This window comes from Bos javanicus, chromosome 27 (assembly GCF_032452875.1).
Source record: "Bos javanicus breed banteng chromosome 27, ARS-OSU_banteng_1.0, whole genome shotgun sequence".
NCBI lineage: Eukaryota > Metazoa > Chordata > Mammalia > Artiodactyla > Bovidae > Bos > Bos javanicus.
The window spans coordinates 35,022,395-35,036,445 of record NC_083894.1 but is presented as its reverse complement, the minus strand read 5'-3'; the positions used below and the strand labels follow the sequence as shown (position 1 = coordinate 35,036,445).

The window sequence follows — 14,051 nt, the reverse complement described above, 5'->3', positions numbered from 1 at the left end:
ACCCCTGAGAATCCTATATGAAAGCTAGAGGCCTGGAGACAGTGGGATTCAGGCATAGCTCTCAATTCCCAGGTCTGCTCTGTTGCACACCTCCGGGGACCATGCCCTCCTGCCCACAACACCCCAGTCTCCTGGCAGAGCACCAGCCGCGTCCCAGCTCTGCAACAAGGAGCCCCTGCTCCCTACACACTTGCTGTGGGCCCAGGGAATGAACAGCACAGGCTCCAGCAGGAGCAACTCCAGGAGAGAGGGCTGTGCAGGTTTCAGAAGCCAGCTTGGGACCATTTATGCAAGGATTCTGGGCCCCGAGTACCCAGAGCAAGATCTAGAAGGTGGTGGTGGTGGTGGAGGTGGCGTGAGCTCTTGCGGGGTTAGTTAGGGTGGCCCGACTGGGTTGCTGCATTCTGTCCTGCTCTCAGCAAAGGGCAAGTTCCATGTCTTGGGAAACCCTTCATTAGGACATAAAAGATCTCACTTTTCAATCTTGTGTTCATAGATTACTGGAAAAGTGAAAAATCCTCATGACAGACCCCCAAACAGGAGCTGAAGGTAATAGTGTTTTCAGTGTCAAATGGATGTGATACAGGATTTCCTGACTGGTCCGCTTGTTAAGACGCTGCCTTCCAGTGCAAATGGGCATGGGTTGGATCCCTGACTGCGGTACTAAGATTACATATACCTCGGGGTGTGGCCACCCTTTTTTAAAAAAACAGATCTAATGTAGATTACCTCTCTTCCATAGTCACAGCCACTGGTCCCCGATGTTGGCAATCGTGGTTTGTGGTCCCCCACTGATGCTCACCCCAGAGACTGCCTTTCACTCCCAAGTTCACAATCTCTCCAACCTTACCTGTGGGTTGACTATGGTGCTTTCTTTGTATGGAGACAGTGCAAGTTTGATTTTTCGCTTTGTGACGATTGCGATCATGTCCGACCCCTTTTGAAAAGTTCGGAAAATTAAATTGAAGACAAGAACACAGTGTTGGTTTATTTAGTCCTGTTCTTAACCACTACTGATGCCAGGGTTAACTAGTCAATTGTTTTATTTAAATAATAGCATTTGTGTAACAGAAAAGTAAAGCCGAATATAAAAATATAATGTCAAGTACAGATTTATGTTTTAATATTCCAATGATAAATTAACAACACTATGTGGATAATTATTGTTTATTTTCATTATTAGTTTTATCACTGTTGTTATTTGTCTGATGAAACACCATAAATCAAACACCATAAATTACAGCGGGGAATGGAATCTAGCTTTCTGAATGACTGCCAATGGCTGGAAGTTAGTTTGAATTTGGCCCCATGGGAAACAGGAGATAACAGAGAGCCAGGCAGAAAAATGTATCCTCCTCTCTCTAATTCATGGAGAGAGGGCTGTGCAGGTTTAAGAGGCCATCTTGGGGCCTTTTATGCAAGAATTCTGGGCTCCAAGTACCCAGAGCATGATCTAGAAGGTGGCTGTAAGGTAAATGGTTGTGGGTTCTTGGGGTGCAACTAGGGTGACCCAAATGGGTTGCCCATTTGGTTCTCTAGATATTTGGTTACCCTGAAGGCCAACCATGCTTGTTCCAGTTCTCCTTTCCTTGTGAGGTGGGAGGTGGCCTGTGAAAGGTCAAAGTGAAGTCTCACGTTATACTGAAAATGCTTCCCCAAAAGACACAGCCCAATCTCCGACTGATACCTTTAGGAAGGAGAAGAAGAAGAAAAAAAAAACCTAGTTATAGACAATGAAAGGAAAATACATAATCGAGTTTGGTTTGGAATCTGTATACAGCTATAGAACCATGTGAACCAACAGATTTGTGAGTTTACAAAGGAAATGACTTTGCAAAAAAAAAAAATCATTTATTTTTGACAATGCTCGTATTCAAGAGCTCAGTTTTTTAATGTTGCTGGCAAACAGATGCTAAACTGCAAAAATTAACTAGCAATGGCATTTCAGAAAGCGATGATATCCGACTTCTTTATTAAGTTTACTGTTAAGTGAACAAAGAAAGAGAAAAACATTTCTTCCATTAGCAAAGCAAATAGAACATCTGCGCACAAGAAAATGAAACACACGATTTGGTGGGTGCAGTCCAGTGTCATGGAAGGAACAACTGGTTTGTAGGTACAGAAAGTTTTCTGTCCCAAATCTTAAACTGGATAAGATCTCCCAGGTTTTAAGCATGCTTTTGTTGTGGTGGTTTTCATTTTGACTTTAACCCCGGTTTGGAAACTACAGAAAGTGAATTAGAGACTCATAGTGAGAAAGGGGAACCCCGTCTCTGAGCTCCGTTGTGCTTGATGTCCTATAAACTGAGAGGTCTTTGTGTTCAGGTTTGACCTGAAGGCAGCTTGGGAATCCTGATGGTGTGAGGCTTGCAAGCCTACAGAGAGAGCCTGACACGTTAGCTCTGCCATCTGCAGGTTTTTCCTTTGTACTTTTTGGTTGTCTTCTTTTAAAATCATCCAAACTTTCAAGTCCTACCCAACTTTTAGGGCACCGTTGCAGCTCTTTCTTCTGTAGAAGGTGAAGAAAACTAAGTCTTGCCCTGGATAAATGCATCATTTTGAATAAAACAGTGACTAATCCCTCATGCCCCAATTGTGCTTAGTTGCTCAGTCCTGGCCAACTCTTCGCCACCCCATGGACTGTATAGCCTGCCAGGCTTCTCTGTCCATGGGGATTCTCTAGGCAAGAATACCAGCGTGGGTAGCTTTTCCCTTTACCAGGGGATCTTCCCAACCCAGGGATCAAACCCAGGTCTCCCGCATTGCAGGCGGTTTCTTAACTGTCTGGGCCAGCAGGGAAGCCCTAAGGCTTTGTCTAAACAAAGACACTCATTTTTCAAAAATAAAAAATAAAACTGTCATGACAAAAATAAATAACCAACTCCCCCGCCCCACCCCCCGGAGACAAAACTTCCTATAGTCTGAAAGCCTGAATCTTTAAATTCTTGGAAAAATTACTAAACTCATCCTAGCTGGACAAGAGCAGAGGATAGAAGGGACTCCGTGCTTCCTTGTCACCAACAGTGGTGGGTGGTGGGGGCCCCCAGGGAGAAGGTGAATCTACAGGGTTTTGGACTTAACACCTTGTTCCTCCTTCTCAGGTAGGAACAAGGAAGAACTTCTTCCTTGGTAAAGAAACTGATACAGGAAGGAAGACTTGTCCTACATTCTCAGCCTCAGAGCAGTGGGATTTTATCACTATTAAGAGAGACAGTGGTTCCTTTGCACATGGATCCCCAGCATAATGAGCTTTCAGATGTGAACGAGGTCAGCTTTTTCTGGGTGGGCCTCCTTGATTTTCCTGGTGGCATCTGCCCCTTCACTACTTCACCCCTTCCCTGCCTCTCTTAGAGGATGGCTCAACTTTGTGACATTTTTTTTACCTCCTCTCCGTCATTACAGAGGAAGATTCTTCCGCTAGTGAAGAGCATGGGGAGAGTATGTGTTAGACTCCATAATTTCTCAAAGAAGTTTGGGATGACTAATTTAATTGATCCCTTTGGCCAGATGCCCAGATATTTGGTCAAACACTACTTTATGGATGTTTCTGTGAGGGTGTTGGGGATGAAACGAACACTTAGGTCTGTGGACTTGGAGTAAAACGGGTTGCCCAACCCTAGGTGAGGCGGGTGTGTGCTAACTTGCCTCTTTGTGACCCCATGCCCTGTAACACACCAGGCTCCTCTGTCCATGGGATTCTCCAGGCAAGAATACTGGAGTGAGTTGCCACGCCCTCCTCCAGGGGATCTTCCCGACTCAGGAACTGAGCCTGTGTCTCTCACATCTCCTGCATTGGCAGGCAGGTTCTTTGCCACTAGTGCCACCTGGGAAGCCCCACCTTAGGTGGGTGGGTCTCATCTAATCAGGTGAAGGCCTGAATAGAACCAAAAGGCTCATCCTCCCATGAGAAGGAAAGAATTCTCCAGCACACAGCTTTCAGACTTGAACCACAGCATTGGCTCTCCCTGGGTCTTCCTCTTGGGATAGGTATGGATGTAGATGTAGGTACAGACATAAGTATAGACACATACAGATACAGAGAGAGTGTCTGAGCCTACATGTCAAGCCTATACTTTGACTTTTTCTTCAAGCTTGTGCTAACATCCTCATACCATCATCATCACATCATTTCAATCATACAATAAGTCATTTTCGCCCACTAATGTGGACACCCTTTATCTTTAGAATTCTTGGGGGGAAATGTGTTCTTTTTTGTTATGGAAGCTTTGTTTTCTCTACTCTGCCATAAAGCTGAAAATGGAACTCACTTGGCTATAGACATCAAACCTTGAACATGAATTAGGAGTTGGTTCCTTGGCAAAGAAACTCTTTGGTTTGCACTGATTTCATCCTTGTATAATGAAAACAAACAAAACATTCTGAAAGCTTTGAGGGTCACACTTTATTCACTTCCCTTCCCGCTTCCTTCAGTCTACCTGGTTTTCTAGTTATTCAACATTTATTGAAAACCTGCTCAGAATCAAGCCCTGTGGTCTCTTTGTGTGGGCTTGGATCTGTGGAAAGGATTCCAGGGAAGACGAGTCTTTGTGAATCTGGTCACTCTCAGGGGAAAAACATTTTTTCATTGATATAAGCCTAGATTCAAAACCTAGACTGAACTGGTATTCTTTTTTAAGTTCTCAAAGCCCTTCATTACTCCCCACTCAGGCCTACTTATTTCAAGAAAATTCCAGGTTCTGTCTCACTTTCCTTGCCTGTTTTGAGGCCATGTTACCTGTTTCCTTTACCAAGTGCAGGATAGAGACAGGTCCAACTTTCCTTCTAGGAAGCCAGAGCTTCCTGAGAACTAGACATGGCTCCCCCTAGTTCAAGGTCACATAATAAAATACCATAACCAACAGTTTTTCACTCACTCTCTAGTTCAGCTCCCCTCAAGTGAGTGAACTATGGCTCTGAAAGATTAAATAATGTATTTGCCTGTCGTGAAATGTAACAAAACTGGAATACGGACCCAGGTTTTTTCCTCTCTTTAAGTCCACGCTTTGGTCACTTTCTACTTCCTAGGATCCCTAAATGATAAATGGTCATTTTTATTGCCAAGCAGACTCTGAATCCAAGAAGCTGGAGGAATACCGTGTTCTCTCTTGCACTGGTGTCTGCACGATGCTCTGAGCCTCATCCCGCAACCATGCAAACTTTCATTCATGACAAGAACTATAACGTTTGTGACTTATAACCACCCTGAGACCAATCTTGATTATGAAAGATCATCTCGACTGTGTAAGAAACAGGAATTGAGACTATTTACAACAGCTAGGATATGGAAGCAACTTAGATGTCCCTCAGCAGATGAATGGATAAGGAAGTTGTGGTGCTTATACACAGCGGACTATTACTCAGCTATAAAAAGAAATGCCTTTGAGTCAGTTCTAATGAGGTGGATGAAACTAAAGCCTATTATACAGAAGGAGGTAAGTGAGAAAGAAAGACAAATATCGTATATTAATGCATATATATGAAATCTAGAAAGATGGTACCAATGATCCTATATGCAGGGCAGCAAAGGAGACACGGACTTAAAGAACAGACTTTTGGACTCAGTGGGAGAAGGAGAGGGTGGGATGATTTGAGAGAAAAGCACTGAAATGTATAATTGCCATATGTAAAATAGATAGCCAGTGGGAGTTTGATGTGTGATGCAGGGAACCCAAGGCCAGTGCTCTGTGACAACCTAGAGGGATGGGGTGGGGAGGGGAGTGGAGGGGGCTTCAGGATGGGGGGACACATGTCTGCCTATGGCTGATTCATGCTGATGTATGGCAAAAGCCATCACAATATTGGAAAGCAGTTATCCTCCAATTAAAATAAACAAATAAATTTTTTAAGGAAAGAAAGTGCATTAAAAAAAAAAAAACAGGAAGCTGAGAATGAAGGATATTCTAAATTTGGTCAATGTATCTATATTCACCCATAGATATATGTATAACAGAATCACATTGCTGTACACCTGAGACTAACACAATATTGTAAATCAACTCTACATCAATTAAGCAAACTAAATTTTAAAAATGGAGAAGTCAGAATTCAAAGACAGAATTCAGACATATTTTAAATGTTACTTTCTTTTTGAACAAGAATGACAGCAACAATGGGTGATGGTGTTCCTACTTGATCCGCCTCCTTGGACCCAGTGTACAAGCAGTCTGGGTTTATTGATACCAAGCTAGAGCAGTTAGGAGAGCAGATCGAAGAGAAATAAATATATCCAAGTACAATTCCATAAGTTTTACAATCCACTTGTCAAGCACAAGGACGGTATATGGAGAGAAAAGGCTTTATGAGTGATGAGAGCCTCTGTCTTCTGAGCCGAGACTCTGACCTAAGCTGTAGACAGAGAGGACACCATCAGAGTTTTTCTTGGTCCACTCAGACCACATGCTCTTGGCTTCATCATCCACACTTTCCTTTTTTTTTTTTTTTTTTTTGGCAAGACCAAGTCCTTGGATGATGTAGGGACTTCCTGGCACCCCCAAAGATTGTACTGGTTTCTTATTAAGGGTCTTGGGCATTGAGAGTCCATAAGGATCAATTCATTCACTTTACAAATACAAACTTTCAGCATAAGAAGAAAGAATCATTCTTTTAAAAATAAAGAAAGAAACCGAACTAGAAAGTACAAACTTCTGAAGCGTGTGGCTACGCCTCATCTGTTCCTGTAACATTAACTACCCATTTCCATGCTGGTGATTTTAGTCTTGTCTTCCACTTTCTCTTCCCTTCTCATATCCCCTGGAGCATTTCCAATTTTCTGCCCCCAAATTCTGCACATGCAGGGAGAGAGTGATAGCCTGGGGCCTGAAAAAGCCCTGCTGTAATCGCTAAGCCAGACTTCCCTGGTAGCTCAGCTGGTAAAGAATCTGCCTGCAATTCAGGAGACCCCGGTTTGATTCCTGGGTTGGGAAGATCCCCTGGAGAAGGGGATGGCTACCCACTGAAGTATTAATGGGCTTTCCTGATGGCTCAGATGTTAAAGAATCTGCTCATAATGCAAGAGACCTGGGTTCAATCCCTGGGTTGGGAAGATCCCCTGGAGTAGGGCATGGCAACCCACTCTAGTATTCTTGCCTGGAAAATGCCTATGGACAGAGGATCCTGGGGGGCTACAGTCCATAGCCTTGCAAAGAGTCAGACATGACTGAACAACTAAGCACAGCACAGCACGACCCCTAAGCCAGGACTCAGTAAGAACTTAGTAAGTTGGTGAGTAAATGAATGGATGCAGGAAAGTTTTGTTTTTGTTTTTTGAGAAATCAGCAAGGTGATCCGTGCATAAGCAATTTTATTTGATTAGTGAAATGTAGATTGGGTTTCTATAGTTTGACAAACAGAGTAGGGGTACACTTGCTCCCGGGGGCGGGGGTGGTTCTAAAGGGGTAATCCAGAGCTGTTTGCTATAAAACAGTAACTAGAGAGGGAATAATGAGTTTCAGGCCATGAAAACTCTCTTCTGTGAATAGCTCTCAGTAAAAGAAAAGGTGGTGTTCTGGGGAGCAAGGACGCGAATGGCACTGAGGTCCCTTTCAGATTATTCCAGACAGAATAGTCCCATTCTGCAGGTCTGCCCACTGTCCAGCGAGAGGAGAACAAGGACAGACCCCTGCGGTTGCTGGGTTTGCGCTGCCGGTGAGAGGGCGGTCCCTCAGCCGCTTGGGTGGAGCAGTGTCTCCAGCGTCTTGTCCCTGACACTCTTCAGGAAGCTCACGACGGCCGTTCCCCCGGTGCCCCTCTCCTCTAGGGCCTGAGGGGGCCTTGGGAGGTGGCTCGTCCTCTGGGCCTTTGCTCTGGATGCAGCTGTGATGAGGTACTTGGTCACCAGGGCCAGGTGGTAGGTGCGCAGGGCTGCCAGGCTCTCCACACACTGGTTATAGGCCGTCAGAAGCTGGCTGTTCCCAGAGGACATGATGTGGGTCCTCAGGGAAGGAGCCACGCAAATTTCTTCTAGGAAGGCCCTGTGTGAAGGAGGCATGTAATCCCTCATCCTGTGCAGAAAATCAGCTGAAAGAAAGATCGCAGGACAAGGCTGTAACTCCCTGTGGAAAGATAAGCAAACCAGTCTACTTGTCAAGACATCATGCCGCCCTGATCCTCATTACTCATCCTAACGTATCCAGGCAACTTGGCTGGCTCTTGTGCTTACAGACATCACATCCTCCAAAGCCTTTTCTCTTTTTTAATTATTTATTTATTTATTTTTAATATTTTTGCTCCCTCACTTAGCATGTGGGAACTTAGTTCCCTGGCCAGAGACTGAAGCTCCACCCACGTATTGGAAGCACAGGGTCTTAATTACCAGGGAATTCCCAAAGCCTCCAAATGTTGATTGGAAATGAGGAAGGGAAAAGAAGCAAGCCCCATTTCAGATAACTAACCTGGAACCAGCTCTACCAGCCAATGTATAAATAGTTATCATCTCTGAAATGTGGGCTGAAATATCTCCCTCGTCACACAAGGTGGATCCACAAAGGTAAGGCATGGACCCTTAAATGGAGGAGCTAAATATTCTGCTGAATTTTGTCTCTCAAGTGCTTCATTTTAGAGGGAGTGCTAAGGAAGAGGAAAGTGATATAAGTTTCTGAGGGCAAGAAGATAAAGAATGAATAATTGTTTTAGTAATAGCCTCAAAGTCAAATTGTTTAAAAATCGGGTCAATAGATAAGTATGGGAAATATAGATAGAAGAGAGATCATCTATAGGAAATTCATTATGGGATTAATATTAATCATGGTACATCATTAACATCATCAAATCAGAAGCCCATGGAATATTATTCAGTTATGAAAAAGAAGAGTATTAGATCATTTGCAGAGATGTGGATGGGCTCTGAGTCTGTCACACAGAGTGAAATAAGTCAGAATGACAAAAAAATATCATATATTAACACATACATATGGAATCTAGAAAAATGGTACAGATGAGCCTGTTTTCAGGGCAAGAGTAGAGACACCGACATGTGGACAAGTTGGGAGAGAAGGACTGACGCATGTAGATTACTGTGTACAGAATAGATAGCTAGTGGGAACCTGCTGTAGAGCACAGGGAGCTCAGCTCGGTGCTCTGTGATGACCTAGAAGTGGGATGGGGCAGCGAATGGGAGGGAAGTCCAAGAGGAAGTGGATATATGTGTGTATGTGGCAGATTCACTTCATTGTACAGCAGAAACTAACACAGTATTGTAAAGCATTATACTTCCCCCACCCGCGCCCCCAGAAAAAAAATAAAAAAGCCCATGAAAATTGATCATAGTTCTAGAGAACTGCCTTTTGTGGGTGAGACTAGATTCTTCCCTGGTGGCTCAGACGGTAAACCGTCTGCCTACAGTGCCTACCATGTGGGAGACCCGGGTTCAATCCCTGGGTGGGAAGATTTCCTGGAGAAGGAAATGGCAACCCACTCCAGTATTCTTGCCTGGAAAATCCCACGGATAGCGGAACCTGGTAGGCTACAGTCCATGGGGTCACAAAGAGTCGGACACGACTGAGCAACTTCACTTTCTTTCTTTCTAGATTCTGTGACCAAATTCTAGTCGGTTTTTTTCTTTTTCTTTTTTTTTATTCCAGCTTAGAAACTTTGCACTAGGAAATGTCTTTTTGCAGCTGTTGAGCATTTGGCTTGATGATGGCAGGTAAGGAAAGGCACCCTTTCAAGCTTGCAAGATGGCAGAACCCTGTTCGGGTCTAGAGGGGTGTGGGTTGAGGCTGCACTATTTTTATGGGGACAGGCTTCAGTGGAGGAACCCACATCTATCAGCAGCTACATCCTGACTTGTCAACACAGGGTCTGGGCCTCAGTCTCCAGACCACTCCCCCACTCTAGAAAAAGCAATCTACTGCCTGCTGCTGCTGCTGCTGCTAAGTCGCTTCACTCGTGTCCGACTCTGTGTGACCCCATAGACGGCAGCCCTCCAGGCTCCCCCATCCCTGGGATTCTCCAGGCAAGAACACTGGAGTGGGTTGCCACTTCCTTCTCCAATGCATGAAAGTGAAAAGTGAAAGTGAATTCACTCAATCATGTCCGACTCTTCATGACCCCATGGCCTGCAGCCTACCAGGCTCCTCTGCCCATGGGATTTTCCAGGCAAGAGTACTGCAGTGAGGTGCCATTGCCTTCTCCAAATCTAAGGATCCAAATAAAGTTACAGGGGACTGCTGGAAATTCAGCAGTGTTTTAAAGTTTGGAAGTAAAACCCAACATTCAGTTGAGCTCTGATACGAATTGGCTGGATACAATCACAGATGGCAGGCACACAGTCTCCTGGTTAATCGGGAGGAGTGCAGACTTTCTGACTTATAGTTGGACTTACCAACTGGTGAAAACAGCTCTGCTCTTCCTCTCTGATAAGGAAAAAAACAAGAAAAAAGAAAAATGACTGATTTACCACTCTCCTTGCTGTGACGGACGCCCAAGAACTCATCAAAGGCATGCAGTATTGTGCTCTGAGCAGCGCTTCCTCCAGAGTAACTCAGGGGCTCTTTGGAGACACCTTCGTATACCAAGCCCGCAGGCAGTGCTGGGTTATCCTTCCATCTAGGTAAGAACAAAAGTCAGATGGAAGTGCATACTAGGATTTAAGAGTGTCTTTTCTGATCAGGATACAGATCAAGCAAGAAAGGGAACACCCTTTCCTATCTTCTTTTCTCTCCTCTTCTTTCACCCTGATTCCACGTCTTCATCTTTTTTGTCTGAGTCTCCCTTTTTCTGAGTCCCCCAACCATTTTACTCATTTCATTTACTCATTTACTCATTTTACTCATTTCTGATATTTTAGGGGGTCTTGAACATTCTTGGCGTGTATGTGAGTAACTCCACAATGAGACAGAATCAGCAACCCCAAGAATATGCTGTGTGTGTGTGTGTGTGTGTGTGTGTGTGTTAGTCACTCAGTCATGTCCAACTCTGTGACCCCATGGCCTGTAGCCTGGCGGGCTCCTTTTTCCACGGAATTCTCCAGGCGAGAATATAGTTTACATATCAAATTCCCCTACATTTTCTCACTTATTCTTCCTGGAGTAGATCCAGGCATTTTAAAACCCATTTAATACAGAAGCAGTCTCAAGGCGCTGTCTCCAGGACCACCATTCTTAGTGCAGCAACTAGAACTTGACCCCTAAATTTGTAATTCTCTAGTTTTACTTCCCAAGACCCCACCCACCCACGTGTTAATTTCTTTTGCTGAGAACAAAATATTCTTCTCTTATTGCTGGGAACCCTGTTGTTAAGGCTTTAAATAGCAGATGGCAGACTTACGTTGATGTCTGCCGTCCTTCCTGTAATTCTAAAAATCATTTTGCTCAAGAGAAGGGAAACACACACATCACGCACATACAGAAGCCTCAGACAGACTGCTCAGCTGGCATCCATGACCTTTTTCAAATACCTCCCTGAATAGGAAACACGCTTATTTTCTTTGGGGGCTGTTTTGCATCAGCTGTTCTGCAGTTTTGCTGGATGAATATCATAGTGGCCTTTGCATTTGGAGAAATATCACCACACAAGGAGATGACACACAGAAGAGCCGGGAGTGAATGGGAGGAGCCCAGGGAGGGTCTGAGTCTAAGATCAAAACCTGCTGTGGCTCTTAGGAGAAAGGACTCTGTCTTAGGCAGATGTGGAATTGAGTCTCAGCTTTGATACTTAGTAACTCTGAGCCTTGGCTGAGTTAATTCACTTCCCAAGCCTCAGTTTCTTAATTGGAATAATATTAGTATCAATCTTATTGGGTTGTTGGGAGAACTAATTAAAATAATAGCTGCCCAGTGTCTGAAAAATATTGTGTTCAATAAATATCAGCCATTTTATCATACTATTCACACTGAATTGTAACCTCAGCTCCCTCCTTTCATTTTTTGGTAACTTTATACAAGCCCTTCTTAGTCTCAGTTCTCCTGACCTGTGCATATGAGCTCAGTCACTCAGTGTCAGACTCTGCAACCCCATGGACTGTAGCCTACTCAACTCCTCAGTCTATGGGATTTTCCAGACAAGAATACTGGAGTGGGTTCCCATTTCCTCCTCCAGGGGATCTTCCTGACCCAGGGATGGAACCCACATCTCCTTCGTCTCCTGCCTTGGCAGGTGGGTTCTTTACCACTAAGCCACCTGTGAAGTCCCTCCTGACTTGTACCTAGTACCTAGAGCGGCTGAAAGCATCAAGTGCATTCCAGAAAGTTCTGATGACTCATCAGAGTTTGGGACATTGGTCCAATAAAACTTCTAAACAACATTTTATGGGGCAGAAATGTTGAAGCCCGGACTGCTATTGTGTGATAAGTGGACCAAACATTGGCAGTATTGGTTTGGATTGTTCTCTGTAATCCTGTTGATGGTCTCATTTGGTCTCTGGGCTCGTTCCCTAGCCCCTTCCCTTCATGACCGCTCCTAAGTGCTGGACACGCTCAGGACTTAGTCCATGCACCTCTCACTACTCTCATTCCCACATCATCTCATCTCACCTCGTGGATTTCAAAGCCAGCTATACTAGACTATTGACAAATGTGCACGTGGACCTCAGCCTCTTCCTTATATTCCAGATACATGTGTTCAGCTGCCTACTAGACATCTCCATAGGAAGGGCTTCACCCCAAAGTGACCTCTCCACTCCCCCTTCCTTTTGCCAGGTCGGCTCCTCCCATGTCTCTACCGTCGGAGAAAAGCCAATGGTGGCTCCATCCTTTCCACAGGTCCAGCCATAAACCTAGAGTCCTCTCTGATGGACCTCTTTCTCTTCCATTCTATGTGTGATCCAAGAGCAGATCCTGTCAACCTTCCCTTCAATCCATATCCATTCAGAACTGACCGTTTCTCAGTGTCTCTACTGCCCCCATCCAAGCCCAAGCCACCACCCTATCTTGCGGTCAGAGCTTCTTAAGTGCTTTCCTGGGCCCCATCTATTCCCCCACTCAGAAGATAAGAGTGACAACCTGAAACTTGAGACAGCTCATGTCACTTTTCTCAGAACTTGCCCGCGCTGTTCATCACACTCAGAAAGGAAACCAAGGAACCTCTACATGGTCTGGACCCCATCAGTTGTTTTCCTCATTCTCCCCGCCTTTCCTCCTTGGGAGCACTTCTGGGCTCAGGGCAGCTCTTCCTTCAACAGTCCTCCCACGCCTGGGTCACTGTGACGTTGCTCCTTTTGCACGGAGCAGGTACCTGAGTAGCTTACTCCTCACTTCTTTCCTGCATCTTCTAAAACATCCTTTAGGAACATGGCATTCACAGACCACAATAAATAAATAAGAACTTTGGCTACCACTCCTAACATTCCATAATGCTCTTATTCTACTTCTATAGCTTTTATTGCTGTAACACATAGAGTATGATACTTGCCTTCCTTATATTTATTCATTCATATTAATAAAATAAATATGTTTATTTTATTCACCAAATATAAATGTATTTATAATTATAATAAATTATAATTATGCTATTTATTCATTAATTATTCACATATTAATAAACATGTGCTATGATTAACATGTAGGCTCCACAGGAATGAACTGGTTGTTTGTTCTACTGCTTCATTCCCAGCACCTATTAATAGAACCATGCCTGGCATTGACATAGCCCTCACTAAGTATTTGATCAATGAAAGGATGAAAAAATAGCATTACATAATTAAGCATTAAATATCTAGAATATGTAAAATGTTAGTCACTCAGTCATGTTTGACTCTTTGTGATCCTATTGACTATACAGCCCAGCCCACCAGGCTCCTCTGTCCATGGAATTCTCTAGGCAAGAATACTGGAGTGGGTTGCCATTTCCTTCTCCAGGGGATCTTCCCGACACAGCGATCAAACCTGGGTCTCCTGCATTGCAGGCAGATTCTTTATCGTATGAACCATCAGAGAAGCCCCAGAATATGTAAATCCAAGTGTACTTCTTGAAAGGACCTGGCCAGCTTAACAGAAGATAATAGATAAAAGAAAAACAGCGTGAAAGTTAAAAATAAATAAAAAGAAGGCGTCTATTTTCAAAACCCATATTCCCCATCTTCGATGAGATTAATCTGAGGAAGAAAAACTGGGTTC

At 44.2% G+C, this 14,051-nt stretch overlaps 1 protein-coding gene across 3 annotated transcripts in view; it reads right to left on the bottom strand.

Annotated features, from left to right (window-relative positions):
• Nucleotides 1–7,283: 7,283 nt before the first annotated feature.
• Nucleotides 7,284–14,051, bottom strand: part of IDO2 (indoleamine 2,3-dioxygenase 2) — a 61,219-nt gene continuing 54,451 nt past the window's right edge. For all 3 annotated transcript variants that reach the window (XM_061404555.1, XM_061404554.1, XM_061404556.1), the window contains 2 exons: nt 10,397–10,545; nt 7,284–8,016 (listed from right to left, as the gene is read on the bottom strand). In XM_061404555.1, the coding sequence (XP_061260539.1) occupies nt 7,661–8,016; nt 10,397–10,545 (505 nt within the window). In that variant the 3' untranslated portion in view covers nt 7,284–7,660. The remainder of the gene's footprint in view (nt 8,017–10,396; nt 10,546–14,051) is intronic.